Source organism: Pteronotus mesoamericanus, unplaced genomic scaffold (genome assembly GCF_021234165.1).
Source record: "Pteronotus mesoamericanus isolate MK-2021 breed Mesoamerican mustached bat unplaced genomic scaffold, CSHL_Meso_final contig_130, whole genome shotgun sequence".
NCBI lineage: Eukaryota > Metazoa > Chordata > Mammalia > Chiroptera > Mormoopidae > Pteronotus > Pteronotus mesoamericanus.
In genome coordinates, this window is record NW_026555060.1 from 21515480 (window position 1) to 21535328 (window position 19849).

Genomic DNA, 19849 nt, shown 5'->3' on the forward strand with positions numbered 1-19849 from the left:
AAACTTAGCTCAACCTGGTTTACACATAAAAGGTCAATTTGTTGGCTTTACTTCTAGAAGACCTCAAAGTTGGGTGTGGCTCAAATCTGCTTGATCTAGCATTTTACTTATGCCATTGAATATACTACTTTTTTATCCTCACTCTGTGCTTCTTAGTGTGAGCCTGGCCCAAAGGCTGGCTCCTCTCCTAGCTGCAGGGTAGCTGCCCTCATAGCGAGGGCTGTGTGCTCCTCAGGAACATCTAGGAAGAGTGAGAGCAGGTGCTCAGTGGCACGCTGGAGTTGGCTTAGACTGTCCGCAGCAGTCAGTCATGCTGTTGATTCTATTCCAAACTCTGCATTTAATGACTCCATGTTGGTGGCAGGAAATTGGCTACAAGGGGAGTATTTATATCATGGAAATTGTCAAATGCTACAAATCAGAGCTATTTTTTCCCTTCAGAGAACTGGTTGTTACATTTACCAGCACACTACCCTCTATTCCAGGTATTGAAATTTACCCTGGTTGAATTGTCTTAGGTCACATGACCTTCCTTGAAATAAGGTCTATAGCCTGGGGACCTAAAAGTATAAAGTAAATATATATCATAATTTCTTTAATTTATAAGAGTGTTCTGATAGAAAATAGGTAGTCTGACTTCAGAGTCCACCATGTCATATTACACAATTACATAAAATATTGTAGTGCAGTTTTGACCAGTTCCAATGGGGAATTTATAAATAGGTAAAGTTTGTGTGTGAAAGGGGAGGAAGGATGTTAGATACATGTTCATTTTAATAACCATATTAAATTAAAGCATTTTAGTTGTTTGTCAATGAGAACATGAAAAATATTCTACAGCATTAGTCATCAAAGCAATATAAATTAAATATCACAACAAGCTTCCATTTTACTGGGAGAACAGTAAAGAAGGAAGGGTAAGTGGGCAGTTATTTTTAGTGGGCACAAGGTTTCTCCACAGGGGTAGACTTGGAGGAAATGTCAGCTATCTACAATGTTATGTGGGACTGTGAGAAGGTAACACCTTTGAGAAACCTGAAAAAGAAACGTGCCTTAGTATCAGTCATTCAACTTCTAAAAATGTATTCTAATGAAATGATAAACTTCTACAAATACTTATGTACAGAATATTTGCTTCAACAGTATTTTTAATCCCAAAATGGGAAAATAATAAGATTCTAAAGCATAGGCGATTACTTGAACATGGTATGATGCATCTATATGTTAGAATTTGTTATATGCATTAAATTTGATGTTTTAGAAGAATATTTAATCACACAAAAATGCATATATTGCTATTTTATGTCAATAAAAGTTAGGTTACAAAAGAGCATGTTCGGTATGATCCCAATTAATGTTTTAACAGTATAATTCATACATAAAAGTGACAACTTAAGTTGTGGTAATAAAAGGCTTTATAATTTTTGTTTATTCTGTTATTTTATTTCTCTTTTGGGTGGGCTGGAATATATATTTATTTATAATTAGAAAACAAAACAATGATATATATTTTACAATCACTAAACTTAGCTAATATTGTTAATGTGAATTATATCCATTGTTCAAAAAAAACGTGAAGGAGTTTCTAGTTGTCTCTCTGTAATAGGAGTTCTTTATCTGTACGTAGCTTCAAGTTAAAGCAAGGTTTTTCAGTAGCAGCACTGTGGACGTTTGGGGCCAGGCAACTTTTGCTGTGGCTGCAGGACAGGGCGTGTGGGCTGCCCTGAGCGTTGCAGCATATTTAGCAGCTTCCCTGGGCTCTTCCCACTCCATGCCGGGGGCATACCCCAGCGTGAGAGCAAAAACCGTCCAGCCAATACCGAATGTCTGTGGGAGGTAAAATTCTCCCTAGTGTGTAATCACTGAATTAAAAACCATTCGATAAAGGAAGACAATTCTCGGTTATTTCAAAGTGAATTTATCTATTTTAAAGTTCTACCTATGTTCTTACACCTGTGCTTGTTTTGCAACTGGGGTAAACCTCACTTCATCAGGAAATTAAGTTAAACTGTGACTTACCAAATAGCTGTTGATTCTCATTTCCATTTCTATGTAAATTGCATGAATCTTCATTACATTTTTGTTTGAATGTCTACAGTATCGATTGTTTCCATTGCTTCTGATTGAAATGCTGTTTGTTTCATGCTTCGCACAGCTCGCTCAGCGGTAACAGGAAGCTGTGACAGTGACGGTGTGCACGTCATCAGGGGTCACAGCGTGGCCTCCCCACCTTTTGTTACTGTGTGTGGTGATGAGCTCCTGTCTCCTATTACCCTCTCTGGTCCACTGCTGCTTAACTTCTACTCTAACTCACACATCACTGACTTTGGATTCAAGTTTTCCTATGAGATAACCTGTGAGTAGCCATACTGATGTGTGAAATTTTCTTTTTTTCTTAATTTCCGTAAGGAGTTTTCATTGTGATTCAAAAATCACCAACTCGAAGATTCAAAAACTTTAAGGGTATAAAACGATCAATTAGGTTCATGGTCCAGAAATATTGGGTAGTTATTTTTCTTTTTTAAAAAATGGGGAAACGCTAGTGAACTTGGCTAGAACTACTTTTTGAAAATCAGATGGAAGTTTGAGATTTAGTTTTATAATTTAAGTTAAAATGAACATTCTGCCATCTTTAACTGTTTGTACATTGTTTTGAGGTGACTTTTTGGCCTGGACTATCCAGATGCCTATTGCATTTTCCCAAGTCACTTTGCCAATGTGAAAAGCAATATGGTATAAATTTAGAAAAAAATCAAAGAGGATATCTTTATGATCTTCTGATAGGACTTTTCAACAATATATAAAAAGTGATGAGCCTTAAAGGAAAAGGAAAAATTTTTTGATGTATTTAACTCCGTTATAATTTGTAGCTTCTCTATGTCAAAGTCAAAGTGAGAAGACAAATCATGGACTGGGCAAAGGCCTTTGCAGCAACCAGAATAGTTTCATTCTTTTAAGACAATTCAATCAATGTTTATTTGAAAATTATGAAAATATATTTCCCTATTTTGAATAGCCTTTTCCTCTCCTGCAATAAACATGGTTAGTTAGTTTGCAGACAGTGTCTTTCCCACTCCATTCATCCCAACTTCAGCGAAAGGGACACAGAAATCTTGTAAAACCTTCATTTTGTTTTGTCTTTGCTTGACAAAATCTATTTCTAAAAGAAGAAATTTAAATAATTATCTCTCAAATAAATTACTGTTCCCACCCACAGAGAAGTCTGGAAATGTTAGTTACTCATGAAAAAAGGCCTTCACAATTCTTTCACATGAACAGCTACCTGAGTCCTGGCCCCATTTGTAATGTGTTATTGTCTGTGGCACAACCTGAATAGAACCAAGCAGTGAACGTCCCCCAGCTGTCTTGTTGAATAAACAAAAAGATTGAATTGTTGTATTCTTTTTGTGCAACTGGCTTTTTGGGTTTTTTTTTTAGAAAGTTATATCATTGTTTTATATTCATTTAATATTCTTTAATCCCTCATTTTTCTAAAGCACTGTGTGCAAAGTTCCATATATCCACTAGGAGAGTCTCCATTATAGAGTGTTGTTGATAAGATTTCAAATCCTGACAAGGTACAAATTTGGGAGTTATTTAGGCTTCGATAAGCTTTCAGAGACCACGTAATTGTGTACAAGGTAAAATGAAGTGATGGCTACACAAATCTGACATTTAATTCACTGCAGATGTCCACAGGGGTCTGAGCACATGAATACTCGTGGACATATAGATAATAGCTTTCCCTGCAAAGTGGGCTCAGCTGAGGTGAAATACATCAGTAAGTAAATAGCCTGAAATGGCAGCCACAATTTGTTTCTCACCTCTGAGAGATATAAGTGGAACATGTTCATTGATAGTTTATAAACTGCAGAAATAGCATCAAAATATACTAACCCCATTCTAATTTTAGAATCACAAAATAAAATATATATAAAACTTTCTCACTGCAATGAGAGGTGGACACTTTTCATCATTAGGCTGTACAACCTGAACCTCCTTACATGTAGGTCCAAACAAAAATAATAATAATAATTATATATTTTTATAATAGGTTTATTATACTGTCATGGCTGTTGTTTTGTTGACTAATGGGAGTAAGTATGGGCTCTGGGCAGCTGATTGCTAGAGTCAGGGTGGAGATAGCTTCCTCATGCTTGTTGGGTACCAGTGAGATAAATTTGGGCAAGCAGAGTCCTTACCAGCCTTGCAGCTAAATAGAAATACAGAGGACCCACGAGCTATGCATTTGAGCCCACAGAGAGAACTAAGCTCAAACATTCCAGAAATGATTTCCAATACTTCACCTTTTAATAGTCTATCTTTGACAGAGGAAACTTGAATCTCTGTTATCGAGAATTTCTAGATAGCAGACCTTCCTGTGTTCATATACCCACAGTGTGCCTTGGACTCTACATGCCTTTTCTAAATTTCAAGTTATCACTGCACTCCCTCTGAATCTGTGAATTAAATGTAGAGAAAGGACAGTTAACCCCAACACGTGAAGTATATTTTTTCTTGGCCACTTAATTGACTCAGACTTATTCTGTTCCAAGATGTGCCTTAAAGTATTCTTTGTGCTTATACTACTTTACTGTCTCCTCCATCCACCTTGATAGAAAAGTCAGAATTAATTGTAAACACAGCGAAGGGAGCTTTAAAGCTGCTTGAAGAAAAATAATTATTATCTCTCTTAGAGAGAAAGATACAATAGTAAAGATTATCTCAAAATTATTTTTCCGTGGTATAAGTACTAATTGCTCTCTGCATATTCCGCTCTCTTCTGTTGCAGCTTGTGGCGGGGTGTTCAACTTCTCCACTGGACTCATCACTAGCCCTGCCTATTCAAGATCGGACTACCCTAACGATATGTACTGTCTGTATAACATCACTGTTAGAGACAACAAAGTGATTCTGCTCAAGTATGTAAGACAAATTTATCTTCCTAAGAAAATCATTTTAACTCTACTTACAGGGAGATATTCCTTAATAAGGGAGAGCACTGATTTTTTATCAGAAGTGTAGAAGAGAATATTAACCTTGGAAATAGACCTCCTACCCTTCACACATGCCAATACTGCAAGATTAACGGGGAAAAACACACTCCACCTGTTAAAATGACTGTTAAAAATTTTTGAACCGTTTCAAAGGGCCTCTATATAATAGGTGTAAAGTTAAAAGCCTATCTTAAAATCAAAGGCCCGTGGGGAGGGTAAGAGAAGCAGTGTCCATTTCTTGGGCCCTTCTTATACACACACAAAAAGTATTTTAACACTTCATAATTCTCTTATTTAATTCTTACAACAGTCATATAAGGTATATATTATTAACCTCATTTTATTAAAGAGAAAACTGAGTCTCCAGAAGGTGAAATAATTTTCCTGAATTGGCACAGTATTAAATGAGGAATCAATATCTGAATCCATATCAGACTTCATCCCAAAACCATGTCTCTAATATTTCCGTACGCTATCTCTGAAAGCGTAAATTTTCTAACTCCTTAAGAGATTTACTTTTGTGTATCAGAACACCTCTAAATCAGTGCTGTACGAGATATCCTACATCAGTAAAATTCTCCCCTAATCCTACTTACTCCCAAGTCTGATGAAGGAAATGCAGCCTCTGGTTGTCCAGGGTGATAAAGTTCCGCATGGCTTCCATCTCCTATGGAATGTTTCTAGTACTGTGGTTCAGTGACACACAGCATGTGGTGGAGAACTTGGACAGCTGGTATAGTTCACAGCAATATAGAATTTTTTACAGAAACTCGATGGGCTAGGACCACACCTACCTACCTCCCCACTAAAAATCATAAAGTCTCTGCAGTTAACCTCCAGGGGCCTTGCCTATAAAATGGGTTCACGGGCTGTAAGACAGGTCTCATCGAGCTTGATTTGGTTCCTGTATCAGACAGTAAGTGATCTATCTGTGGGACCTTGAAGGAAACTGCAGATCTAACCTGGGATTACTAGTAAGGAAGCTGTGCCCCAGAGCCAAAAAGTCCTTTAAATCCTAGGAACAAAAAAAGATAAACAAAAATTGCCAAGTGACCAGGAGCAGGAGGCCTGTGAAGAGATCACTTGCCCAGAATGGAAACACAGGATGCTTCTTGTCATTTGCCATTATATCACAATATTTGTTTCTTACATGTGTAGGATTATAGTTAGTGTGTAGGTGTGTATTTTTTTTCCTTTCTGTTTCCTGTCGGAGCTCTGGACCTACACTATATCAAAGCTTGTATCAGTATATTTGGACAATTATTTATTATACTATTTTTAAGAGCCTACATTCTATGAAACAGATACAATTCTAAGTGCTGCAGAAGTTGAAGAGATTAGTGAAACATAAATCCTTCTAGCAAGGCTCTCAGTATATGCTAGCCATATAAGGTTTCCTGTCAGTGGGGTTTTCCAGATGGTTTCTGTGTTTTCCTGAGAAAGTGATGCCAAACAAAAAGCCAAAATGGCTTTGAGTCCTCTTGGACACTCAAATTTTTATTTTTATTTCTATATTTATGTTGTGGAAAAGAAATTTGTTGTCTATAGAGAATAAAAGTGGATGCAATATTTTGGGAAATTATCTAGCTATTGTTCTGCCCTCATCTTCTTTTATAAGAATATTTAATGTTACAAGTGGTTAAATAATTTTTTCATCTTGTTCTTCATCCTCAGTTTAAACAAATTTAGAAAAATTATTTTTTTCTTAGAGTTCTTATAAGGAAGTATTTTAATTGTTAGGTATTTTCAAGTTATTCTGTATTATGTTATTTATTACAACTGCTAGCAAAAAAAATAATAAACCTAAGAAAGCAGAAGAACATAAAAATGAGGACAAGATAGCAAATAATTTAAACAAAAAATTTTTTAGGTAAACCATAATAAACACACCATAAAATCCTGAAGAAAAAAACATGTAGGAAGGCCTTAAAAACTATGTCAGGGACTTGTCCTGTGTGGCTCAGTTGGTTGGAACATTGTCCTATACACCAAACCTTGCAGGTTTGATTCTTAGTCATGGCACATACCTAGGTTGTGGGTTTGATTCCCAGTCAGGGCATGTATGGGAGGCCACTGATCGAGGTTTTTTTTCACCTTGATGTTTCTCTCTCTCTCACTTTCCCTTCCTCTCTCTAAAATTTAAAAAAAAAAAAAGTTTAATACTATGTTAGGCCATTAAAAAAAAGTTGGAGGTGTATCTGTCAGGATAGGTTATAAGTGGTAACAAGCAGCCCGAAGGCACAGTAGGGTAACTCAGCGAATTTAATTTTCACCATACAAGCATGTCCAATGTGACCTGCCTGAGGCTGGGCTCATTATGGTCACTCAGTGGCTCAGGCTGATGGAAACTTCATTTCTGCATTTGCTTCCACGATCATCACAGCATCACAGCAGCCAGACAATGTGGCAGACTGAGTAGTAGTTTCATTAAATTATTCCAAAAAATAGTATCTGCTACTCCTAAGACTTGCTTTGGCCATGGAAATGTGAGTCTTGGGCTATGTCAAATCTCAAAGTGTGCACAGCAGGGCAATCCTAGCAAATATCAGAAGGCAGAGAGTGGGGGCTGTGTGGCGCAGTCCCCAGGAACACCGCAATAACCTTAAATGGGAATTTCTGGTTATGTTAATCACAGAAGAGTCAAGAAAATTTAGTTCATTCTTTTCAACCTTTGATTTTTAAATTTTAAAATTTATTTTATGCAAAATAACTTATTTCATATTCCTAATTTTTGAAACGATAGTAATGATCATGTGTTTTGTCTCTTTTTTTAAAAAAATCTGTTACATGCCAGACACCATAGTTTGTTTTTTGCATATTGTTGCAATTAACTTTACTGTAAACTCCCACTTTAAAGGAGGGAAACAATGACTGTGGAATGAGGATAGAGCTCTGATTCTAAAACCGTCATTTCCTCCACTATATTAGCACCTTCCCAAAAGAAAAGAATAGGTGAAAATACCACTTAATGGCACAAAATAACAGGAGAACAGAATAAATGCTATATTAAAAAAAAAGATTTGATTTATTTGTTTAGGGAGGAAGGGAGGGAAAAAGAGAGGGGAAGAAATAGCAGTTTGAGAAAGAAACATGAATCTATTGCCTCCTGCATGTGCCTCAACCAGGGACCAGCCCACAATCCAGGCTTGTGTCCTGACAGAGAATTAAACCGGCAACCCTTTGTTTTGTTGGCCAATACCCAACCAACCAAGGCACACCAGGCAGGGTTAAATGCTATAGTCTTATGATGAGACTGAAATGAAAAAAATATATACATCAGTTCAATTTGTCATAACTTAATCTCAAGTAGCATTAATATGTCCTTGACTCTAAACTCCTAGAAGTCCATATCTAACTCATTTTTATATCCCTAGTGTTTATCACATTTTTTGACATATTGAGGTCACTTAAAAATGTTGGCTAAACTTTTTTTTAAAGATGATTTTTTAAATTTATTTTTAGAGAGGGGGAAGAGAAGGAGAGAGGGAAACATTAGTGTGTAGTTTCCTCTAGCACGCCCCCTACTGGGGACCTGACCCGCAACCCAGGCATGTGCCCTGACTGGGAATTGAACTGATGACCATTTGGTTCACAGACCAATGCTCAATCCACTGAGCCACACCAGCCAGGCTGTTGGCTAAACTTTTGAACTGATTAGTAAAATATCATTTTGTTTTTAATATTTCCTATCAAGAAAAGCTTGGATGTTCCACTTTTAGACTTTGTCTTTTTTGCGGGGGAGGGTCAGGAAAAAAGGTACTATTTAGTGTAAATTTAAATGGAGAACATCAGTATTAACAAGGTTCATTTCACAGGTTCATTGATTTTGATGTGGTTCCCTCCACCTCCTGCTCCCAAGACTACCTGGCAGTATATGATGGTTATAACATCAGTGATCCCCTTCTTGGCAAATTCTGTGGTTCCAAGCTTCCACCAAATGTTAAAAGCAGCAATAATAGTATGCTTCTGGTGTTCAACACAAATTCATTTCAAACAGCAAGAGGTTGGAAGATATCTTTCCGGCAGACATTGGGTAAGAATTTTGGACATGTAAATCTATTTTTCATGACTGTTACTCCTTGCTTTTAATTTAATTTTTTTCACCTGACTGAAGTTGCTTTTCATTTTAGAGGAATTTGTCACATGAAGTTTTTGTTTTTTGAATTACTTATAATATGTTCTGATTTTTTTTTTAAAAACTCAACAAATGTACTTCTCTAGTACACTAAGGTAACGTCTGTCTACACAACTGTCTCCAATGAGACCTGGGCCTTAGTTGATCATCCATGGAAATGGAGGAAGTTGAGCCTCAAGGCAGTCCAGGGCCAGATCAAGAAAGAAAGCCCCAGAGCATGTGTTGACTTTAGCCTTAAAATGATTAAGAGCTTTGAAGAATTTTAGGTAAAGACTGAATGGCCAGATGACTCATGGGAAGGTCATAGTGGTACCAGTGTGGAGAAAGTCTCAGGGGACCTTATGACCTGAGAAGGAAGAAGTTTATCATAGAAGTCCAGATGGGAAATGTTGAAGGTTCAAACTAACACAGCAGGGATGGAAACAGCAGACAGGGCAGAGATCACAGGGGTGTTCAGAAGGTACATTGGAAAAACAGCATTTGGAACTGGATATATGACATAAGGACATGCTCTGTTGGTGACTTTTTATGAGTAACTTGTTGCATAGTGGTGCCTTAGGAAACTAAGATTTAGGAAAGAAATATTGTATTTAGTTTGGAGCACTTGGGGTTGGAGGGCCTATGAGATTAAAAAATGTAGGAGGAACTTGAAGCTTGAGAAACGTTTTGGGCTGGAAATAATGATCTAGACACTATCTAGAGGTAAAAGCAAAAACTAAATAGGAGGATAAATAAATTGCACCTCAGCTTATTCTCCTTGCATGTGAGAAATAATATCTCTATAAAATTAACAAAGAACTTTAAATCATAGAAGGTAGCTAATCAATCCTCTGTTTATCTATACTCATAGCATCGGTGGCACAATCTATAATAATTTATATTTGACTTTGGAAAACGTTTTGACTCTTCCATTTGAATAGAGATGTGATTAGTGTTCTGAAAATGAACAGCTCAACAAACAAATCACATATTCTGTGAGGTCTCAGAGAAATGTGGGAAATTTTCTACCAAAAGAATCCTGACTTATTGTTCAAACGCTTTATTTCTCTTTACCACATGCTGTGAATAACCCTCATCCCCCTGATTCAAAGCAGAGCTTACCTTAAACTTCTTTGCATCTAGCATAATTTTTGTGTGTGTGCATTTCTTGAGAGAAGCAATTAGACATTGTGATTTGAAGGCTTCACAGTAAGCCACAGTCATCATGACAATTGTACTGAAAATCCCTTTCACCACCTACCCTGCTTAGCTGTACCTACGATAACTTGAAAGGAAGTCTCGGGGCAGACAGTATTACCTTAATGTACCGCCTAAGTGAAGTGGTGTACAAAACATGGGAGGCTATTTTGAAAGAAAAATTAATTTTCCCTTGGAGATTGTTTTTGTGCAAAAGAACTCATATACTCTTGCCTTTAGCACAGACTTAAAATCAAATGGTATATATTTGCATTTGCTCTTGTTACTTGCTTTCAAGTTTTCTTCTCCCTCTTATTTTCTCACATGACCATTGAAATAGTCTTAAGCACTCCACACAGTTGTGATCTGCATGAGGCTTGCCAAGTTAACCAGTGTTCTCCAGCCTCATTAAATTACTATGTTTTTCTGGGCAACAAAGAAGGCACTTTTGTACTTAATGTGATTTTTACTGAACTGAAATGGCACAGGAAGAAAAATCTTACACCGTCAGAGGTGCCGTTCATCCACGAGCCCTGGACACTTTCAGTCAATTACCATTTCTCTCTGGTCACCATCAGAGGAAATGGTCAAGTGTAGAGAGTAGATGTGGAGTCTCACTACTTAACAGCATTGTGCTACTGCTGCACCTCACGATGGTGACTTTGACCTCTTCTTCATCTTTAAACACCAGCAGATACTTGGAAATATTTAGATAATTCCGAGTAATTTTCAGTGACAATTTTTTATTGGAAACCTAAGTGTTATAATTTTGAAATGTATGGTATCACAAAACTTTCACGGCCACGCATATGACTTAACTGATCATTCTGCATAACTTCAATCTGTTTTGTTTGTTTTTTGTTGTTTGTGGTGAGGAAAGGGGGGGAAAGAATAAGGAGAGACTGAATTGTAGAGTTTATGGAATTTTTTAATTAGCGACCTGAATAAAAATCTTAGACTTGGCTGATAGGATGTCCCTTCATGTCCAGCTCATCTACTCAAAACTACGCTGTGTTTCCTGCAGATAGGACAGCAGCCTTGTGGACCAAGCACTGAATTTTTGTTTCCAATGCTGTCAGTTCAGCCCAGAAAACAACATCTTCACAGAGTAAATAATTAATGTAAAGAGGAGACCGTTTCAGTCTGCAACATCTCAGTTCAGTTTATCTTGATTAAAACACTAGAGTTTTGCAATTTTGCTGTTTAGATTACACACTTGGCGATACTTTAGAAACACCATCTTTAATTTTTCAGAAATCAGTAAAGAGCCAGCTGACATAATTATGTGATTATTAGGTAAATGTCTCCTTGTGCATGTGTTATATTTGTATTGCTAATGAGTATGAACACATTTTGGGGAAATGTCTTCTAGTTTGTCATTAATTACTAAATATGTAGTGAAATTAGGTCTCATCCTTCCATGGAACTGCAGCTGCTAAGGGCCCACCTGGTGGGTTATCAGGGCAGGAAAAGCGAAGCAGGCACTTCACAGGAGCTGACATCTTGCTGTAATGGAAATCTGGCTTCCCCTTTCCCCCTGCGCTCTGACACGACATGAATAATTGATCCTGGATGACTGATAACCAGCAAAATGATCATACTGGGCCTTGGGGATCTGTGAAACCCTGGAATTACATGCTAATCTGAGCGTTTTTCTCCAGAGATTGCACATCTTTCATTTGGTTGTCAATTGTGTCTAAATCCCACAAAGTTTAAAAGCCATCAGTCCTGTGGATTTGGCTGAAGTGGGCATGCTCCACACTGGAGAATCAACACTTACGAGAACTCTTTATTCTATTTACTTCTACTAGTTGAGTTTTTGCCCCTGTTTTATCACCAGGATCTGCTTTGATGTGACTGTGCTCACCTGCATCACTCATGAAACATTTCAGACTTGTGAACGTGTTTTTATTTTTTAATTTTTATTTTTTATTTTTATTCAAGTGCAGTTTTCTCCCTTTCCTCCCCACCACTCTCCCCCACCCCCCCACCTCCACCTCCCACCCTTAATCCTACTCCCCTTTGGCTTTGTCCATGGGTCCTTTATACATGTTCCTTGACGAACCTTCCCCTTCTTTTTCCCTTTATCCCCCTCTCCCCTCTTTTCTTGTTACTGCCAGTTTGTTCTGTATTTCAATGTCTCTGGTTATATTTTGCATGTTTGTTTGTTTTGTTGATTAGGTTCTACTTATAGCTGAGATCAAACTAAAAATGGAACTGCTTTTTAACCCGGCTACTCCACTGCTGGGATTATACCCTAAGAATCTCAAAACACCAGTTCAAAAGAACCTATGCACCCCAATGTTCATAGCAGCACAACTTAGAGTAGCCAAGTGCTGGAAGCAACCTAAGTGCCCATCAGTAAATGAGTGGATCGAAAAGCGATGGTCCATTTACACAATGGAATACTATGCAGCAGAAAGAAAGAACTCCTACCCTTCACAACAGCATGGGTGGACCTGGAGAGCCTTATGCTAAGTGAAATAAGCCAGACAGTGAAAGGCGAACATGTTTTTAAACCAGCAAAGCCCCCACATTCTCTTACTGTGCTGGTACATGACAGAGTGCTGCTCAGTGAGTCTAATCACAACATGCTCATCACATTAGACACAAAACTTGTAGATATAGGATTATACTGAGGATTTGCGGTACATTTATTTACTGTGCAGTACCACAGTCATTTCATTTGCCTCTAAAGCAATGTATTCTGTAACACTTTGGTAAAATGTCAAGGTCAAAAACGGAACTTAGCCCAGTTAGGTGTGATGTTTGTAAACATTTGGACCACTGGATTGCCAAGGAGAATGTGAAGCATGAACCCTCAGGATGGGATGTCCTTGAAGGACAAAGCATTACCCTGGAGAAGATGGCAATATTTGGGTCAAGGGGACATCAGTGACAAGAGGTTCCCATCACCTAACTCCTGTAACTCATGGACACCTGACTAATACTCCTGGCTCCCTGTTGCCCACAGCCCACCTTTTGAGGATAAGGGCCACTGTCTGTCTTTCTTTATCCGGAGTATGTGTCAGACAGAATGAGTCAGGTGGCATTAGGTCAGACTCACAGACCTTTGCTATGAAAGAAAGGCAGAAACACCAAAGTGCATGTTTAACAAGGACAAAGTGAATCATGATCCACAAGGTGGGAACATGCCCAAATGGCAAGAGCTGTAGACTAGAAAGTAGGTGGCCAAGACCCAGTTGCTTCATTATGTCCTTGCCTGGTGATATGCTTTAGCAAAGTCCTATAATAGATCTGAGCTCATTTTTAACCACTAAGGAAGAACAGTTTGAAGTAATACCACTTTGTCTTTTAAGAACGTGATGTGGATTAAGTAGAAAATTCCTGTTTGTATTAGAAAGTAGTATTGAAGTCCTGGCTTTCTGCAGGGCTCCATCCCCCCCGCCCCCCAGCCCCTCGCTGCCACCTTATCTCTAAAGTGGGGGAGGGGTTGACAGGTCATTATCATCAGCAGGACCACTTCACGGTACAGTGATTTCTTGTTCTTACTCATTTTCTAATGAAATCAAACCAGCAAACCCAAGGTACATTTTATCATTTAAATCTGAAACCAAAAGCTAAATTTCAAGTAAATTCTAAGACCCTGCAGAGGCCTAGCACATAGCTGTCACTTCAACAATATCGGCTGTATGAACAAATTAAAGAATAAGTGAATAAATAAATTATACCTACTTTATAATTATATTATAAATAGTATATATATCATGTTACACTGAGATTTGCTTCACTTTCAAAATGCGATTATGGTTCATATAGTTCAGCTATTATTTGGAATAGTAAGTTGGGTCACTTTCACTCTTAGAGACTTAAGATTATACGATCAGATTCAACGTTTCGGTCATGCGTGTCTGGTCCCTGGATTTTTTACCTGCTACCTTAACATCTGGAAAGTGTCCCTCAAATATGCTAAAGGACAACATGTGCCATGGAGGGATGAAGGTAGGGAGTTGAACAAAGATTTACTTGTAAGAGGGAATCAGGAAGAAGGAAAGGGAGACAGAGAAAGCGAATGAGACCGGGGCCCCAATAATGGAAAATATGGTTACAAGAAATGGAGAAAAATGTAAGAACATGTTAAATTCCCTTTGGCTCCTAGTTATTATTTTTAAGTTTCATAGTTTTGGTGTTAAGCTTGGACCTTGAGAGGCATTCTAAAATTCTATAGCAAAATAAAAGAATAAACTTAAAAATATTCAATGACATTAAATATCAGGCATGTATATATCTCTATGTGCTTCTTAGCTACCTGATAGAAGCTGCCAAACCACGTTACTTTTAAAAGCGCAAGTGCAATAAGATAGTTGAATTATAGCTTGGATAATTTTATAAGTCACTGCTGAAACAGCTCTGAGTTTAGCAATAATGGGAGTATTACTCCAAAGCAATGTTGTCTATTCTCTTAATGTCATTTGCTCCCTCTGATAAAGTCTGACAATGAGATGAGCTGAAATTGTAAACCCATTTGCAGAATACTAGACTAAGCTTATTTCCGCCCTTTTTAAGTCTTGTAACTTTCACTGGTAATTGGGCTCCTCCTGGGAGCTGATTCCAAAGACAAGGTTATCTGCAGTTTATCCTTTGTGCATTTTTACTGAAAAGGGATTTTTGCTGAGCTGAGAATGTAGTAATATGATAAAGAAACTAACAAATGCTTAGTTCACAAAAACCTTACAAAAGCAAGTAGACAGGAGTAAAATTCCACATCAGCAAAAAAAAAAAAAAAAAAAGGTTTTTATTAAAATATATTCCAGCATCAGAGTCTGACCTTCCCAACACGCCCCTCCCACCACACACACCAATGACCAGGTTGCTGCCCCTGGCCTTGAAGAGGCGACTGTTGCAAAATAAAGCCAGGTGGCATTGTGGAGACCAAGGTGAGTGATAAAAGTGAGTGAATAGTTCGTTATAAGATAACACTTTGAAAAATATTCTGGTAAACAAGAGCTGGGAAACAATTATTCTTTATAACATAAGCCACGGACTTCCTTAAAACGTAACCCAGTTTTGTCTCAGATAAGTGGATGTTTGGGGTTAAATTTTCTGTAACCATAGAGTCCCTATAATAATCACTATTCTTATTTAGCTCAGCCCAGCTTTGCTTTACTGTTTCCAGGAGCACACAAGCAAAACACATCTGGTTAGCAGTAAACATTTTAAAGACTCTTGGGCTGTAAATCAGTTGTTTAGAAAGCAAACATTATTAGGACTATAAGACTATATTATTCTCTTCATTTTGATATATGAAAAAATCTGTTAATTTTGTGTGTTAACTCTACGTTCTGCTCACTCGCAAGGCAAGACTTGTCACAAAATCCCAGGGCACGATGATAATGGTCTCCTATCATTGAGCATCCATACATGAGGCTTCACATAGATCATCTCATCTAATCCTCACAACCACCCAAAGACAGGAAATAAGAAGTCAAGAGATTAAGTAATTTGTATTTGTCTGCAGTCCAGGGTTCCTAAGAGTTTGTAAAGCCAAGCTTTGAACCAGGTAGCACGGCCTCCCGAATTCATCGCTTTCCTAATCAGCCCAGATCACCGCTGTGGCCATCAACAAATTAACCCAGAGAGGCAGGGAGATTCTGGGGGAGTTTTCTGAGAGGCAAGTCATTTCTTTTCTTACTCTTTTGGGTAGGTACAGCTGCTTTTTCCACTTTTATCTTCTCATTTGACATTGCCTGCTTTCTAGTAGTGGCGCTCCAATTTATACCTAGTCCCATATAGTATATTTGATAATGTCTTATTATATGTAAATATCGCACATAACTATAGCAGTCATTCCTCCTTTCCACAAAAAAGATATAATATATATTTAATAAAATATACTATGTGTAAGTAGTAGAATACAGTATAATTATATTAATAACATTTATATACTATAGTTTTTATTATATAGTTATATATTATATAATGTTTACATTATAGAAATTTATTATATAATTTATACATTATATTATGTTTATAATATAGACCTTATATAATATACTTATATAAATATATAATATAATATACTTATAATATAGAAATGTAAATGATTATAGCATTTATATTATAAATAATATTTATATTCACAAATAATATTAAATTTATATATGTATAACATATGTATTTTATAATATATTACATATATTCAGTAAAAACCAAATATCTTTCTGATGTTAACAGACAAATGTCACATATGTCTTATTGGCTTTGCATGGCACAAAGGTAAAGAATTAACACAGTTATATAAAGTATAATTGAATTGGAATATAACAAGTCTCTGTATAGCAAAGGAACTCTAGGCCCAAATGATGGCCTCCAATGTAGTAAAATTCCTAACCACAAGAATTTAACAAAATGAAGGTATTTGGACACTTATTTTTATGATGTAACCCTGATTGGTGTTCTTATCATATAGTTTAACTTACAAATTGGGGAACTAAGCCACGAAGAAATTAAGTGACTGGCCAATGTCCTTTAGTCAGTTTGGAGCAGAACTGGGGAAATAATCCCTGTGTCAATTAAATAATACTGCCACCATAGTAGTAAAAGTTGAAATATCCATAGAACCGTGAACAACATCGTATATCAACAAAAACAATAATACAATTCCTTGTTTTAGTTATTAATAAAAAGCTATTGGATGCTTGCTCTCACTTTATGAATTCCACATCTTCTTTATTGTAACCTATTTTATTACTACTAAGTAGCACATTGCTATTTATCCTGATCTCTCTAAACAGAACATTTTCTAGTTTTTGATAACTTTTGATTTTATAATTGTCAATGTTGAGTATATAGAGTTTTACTTTTTAAAAATAGTGTTGCTGCACTCTAGTGTGTCCTGAATTTTATAAATTATTAAATTTGCTCTGCTAGCTAAAATCAAATACTCAGAGATTAAATTTTCTTAAGTAACAAACCTCTTACATCATTTATCATTGCAAATTTTTAGCTAGAGAAGCATTTTTCCTACTGAAAACCTACCCCTTAGGTAGCATTTTAAATCTTTTGATGATACTTTTATCGTTGTCCTCATTGCTTTTTCACAATCAAATATGCCACAAAATTCAACTAAGCTAGCTTTAAAAACAGATAGATACATAGAACCAAAAAGTCATTTGTAGAAAAAAATTATATATACACACATTATTACACATGCATACATACATAATGTTTATAACAGTAACAGCTTTATAAATTAAGAAATATATTTAATTTATAATTTTCCTTATAAATACACTAGAGAGCAAAGATCCATCTAGTAAGAACTATTTATATTTTCTATTTATTTCTTTATTGATTGTTCAGTAATATTAATCAACTACTTTTTATGCAGGTAATGAGCTTTTCCCTATTCTTGAGAAGCTTACTTAAATAGGAGAGTCAGCAAATAATTGTAAATTTGGCATGGTAAATGCTTTTTGACAAAAAAGGAAGGCTCAGTGGTATTTTGGTGTATAGTAAAGAGGATGTGGGATTGTTAGAGAAAGCAGCACAGAGATTATAAACCCGAAATTACAGTGTAATTGGTATGAATGTGAGCTCTGGAGCTAGACTTCCAAGGTTCAAGCCCAGTTCCTATACATCCCAAGTTTGAACTTAGACAAATCACCTGTCCTTTGTCTTGATTTTCTCTGCTGTGAAATGAGCACAGTAATAGTAACTACCTCATAGGGCTGTGGTGAAGATTAAACAGTCCCTGGCTCTCACTTGGCATGCAATAAATTTTAGTTATATATAATATCAACTTGGAAGGGTGAGAAGGCCTTCACTGGGAAATAGGCATTCTGTGGGGAAAATAAAGCAGGTCCAAAGTTACAGATGCATTGCATTTCAAAGGCTACAGACTGACCTACATATTGTTTGGTGCTCCTTTGGGCTATAAGGTGGATAACAATAGATGCTAAGATAGGAAAGAGAAGCAGGGCTAGAGGTGGAGGCTCTGTCTCAACAGGCAAAGAGGAATCACTGATTATTTGAGTTGAAGAGCACTATGACCTAATTAGATTTATTTTAGAAAGCACATCCTTGCACAAGTGAGGATAATATTTTGAAGTAGGAGCAGCAATTTTAGGCAGGAAAAAGTTAGGAAAGTATCACTAGTTAAGGTAGGAGGTGATGAGAACAATGGCAATGTGAAAAACAAGAAGGGGGTTGAAAGGAGAAATACTGAAGATGTAGCATCAACAGGGCACAATTGTATTTGAACAAGGCAGTGAGGGAATAAGAAAAATGAAGATCCTAAGATTTCTGGTCAATATGCCACTACCAAATAAAAAATAATAGAAAAGGATCAGATTTTATAGCAGAACTAGTAATTTTCAGATTTGACATGGACAATTTGGGGATTTTAAGGTATCCAGCTAATGGACAGGAGGTAGTCAGATATTGTAATTAAAAGCTCAGTAGGAAGACCTGGGCTAGAGTTTTGTCCTTGTCTTCATGGCATACATATGTTAAAAATTATTGTATCTTCCCAATGAATTAACTCATATCATTCTGCAATTTCCTTTTTTAATGCTCCTTGCCTTCCTACCTACTTTCTTAGATATAGAACAGCTTCTCTAGCTTTCTTCCAATTCATGTTTGCATGGTTTATGGTTCAACCTCTTCACTGTCAACCTTTCCCTATCTTAAAGAATATATTTGTATTTTGTTTTGTTTTACCTTTCAATTGAAGAATTTAATGTGTTTATATCAAATCAAATTACAAACATTATTGGATTTAAACAGACCATTGTATTACTTCAATCCTTTTTGTCCTACTTGTTCTTAAGTTTTTAAAAAATATTGTCTTGACTTTTTTAATTGATCAGTGTTTATTACCGTTTTAAAAAATCACTACTTATCTATCGTTTTACTCTTCTTTTGGTTGTTATGTTAGAGATTATAATATTCGCTCTTGACTCATTATAATCTAACTTGAAACTAGTCATTTTACTACTTCATGGTAAATGCAAGGACCTTAAAACCATTTAAATTCATTTACCCATTTCCTGTTTTGTTCTATTAATGTTAATTACATTAATTCTATTTATATTTTAAATAATAAAGCACTTACATTGTTATGTAATTAGTAATTATATATACTTACCATCATTTTTTTTTCTTCCTGAATTTTGTGTTTCCATATGGGATCAATTTCTTTCTTTTAGAACTCCATTAGTGTTCTTTTATTTATTGCAAAATTCCTGGTTAAATTCTTTTGCTGTTCTTTTTCTGAAAAAGGCTTTATTTTGTCTTCAATATTTGAGGATTTCTTTTTGAATGTAGAATTATAATTTGGCATTTATTTTATTTGGCACTTTAAGATCTATTCCATTGTCATCTGGATTCTATCATTCTGGTTAGAAAATCACTGAAGAGTACTTTCTGTGCTATCTACTTTGTCAGGGTCTGGGTCTATCCCCAGACCCTGACATCCCATTGTAGAGTGCCTGTTCTACATTGAGCTATCTATGTGTGTGTGTGTGTGTGTGTGTGTGTGTGTGTGTGTGTGTGTCTACTTTGGCCAGGATTACCAGAT

General features: G+C 36.4%; 1 protein-coding gene across 1 annotated transcript in view; it reads left to right on the forward strand.

The window, feature by feature from the left end:
- Positions 1–19849, forward strand: part of CUBN (cubilin) — a 250291-nt gene that overhangs the window by 199682 nt on the left and 30760 nt on the right. The window contains exons 57-59 of the mRNA XM_054593125.1: positions 2156–2356; positions 4793–4922; positions 8813–9030. Of these exons, the coding sequence (XP_054449100.1) occupies positions 2156–2356; positions 4793–4922; positions 8813–9030 (549 nt within the window). The remainder of the gene's footprint in view (positions 1–2155; positions 2357–4792; positions 4923–8812; positions 9031–19849) is intronic.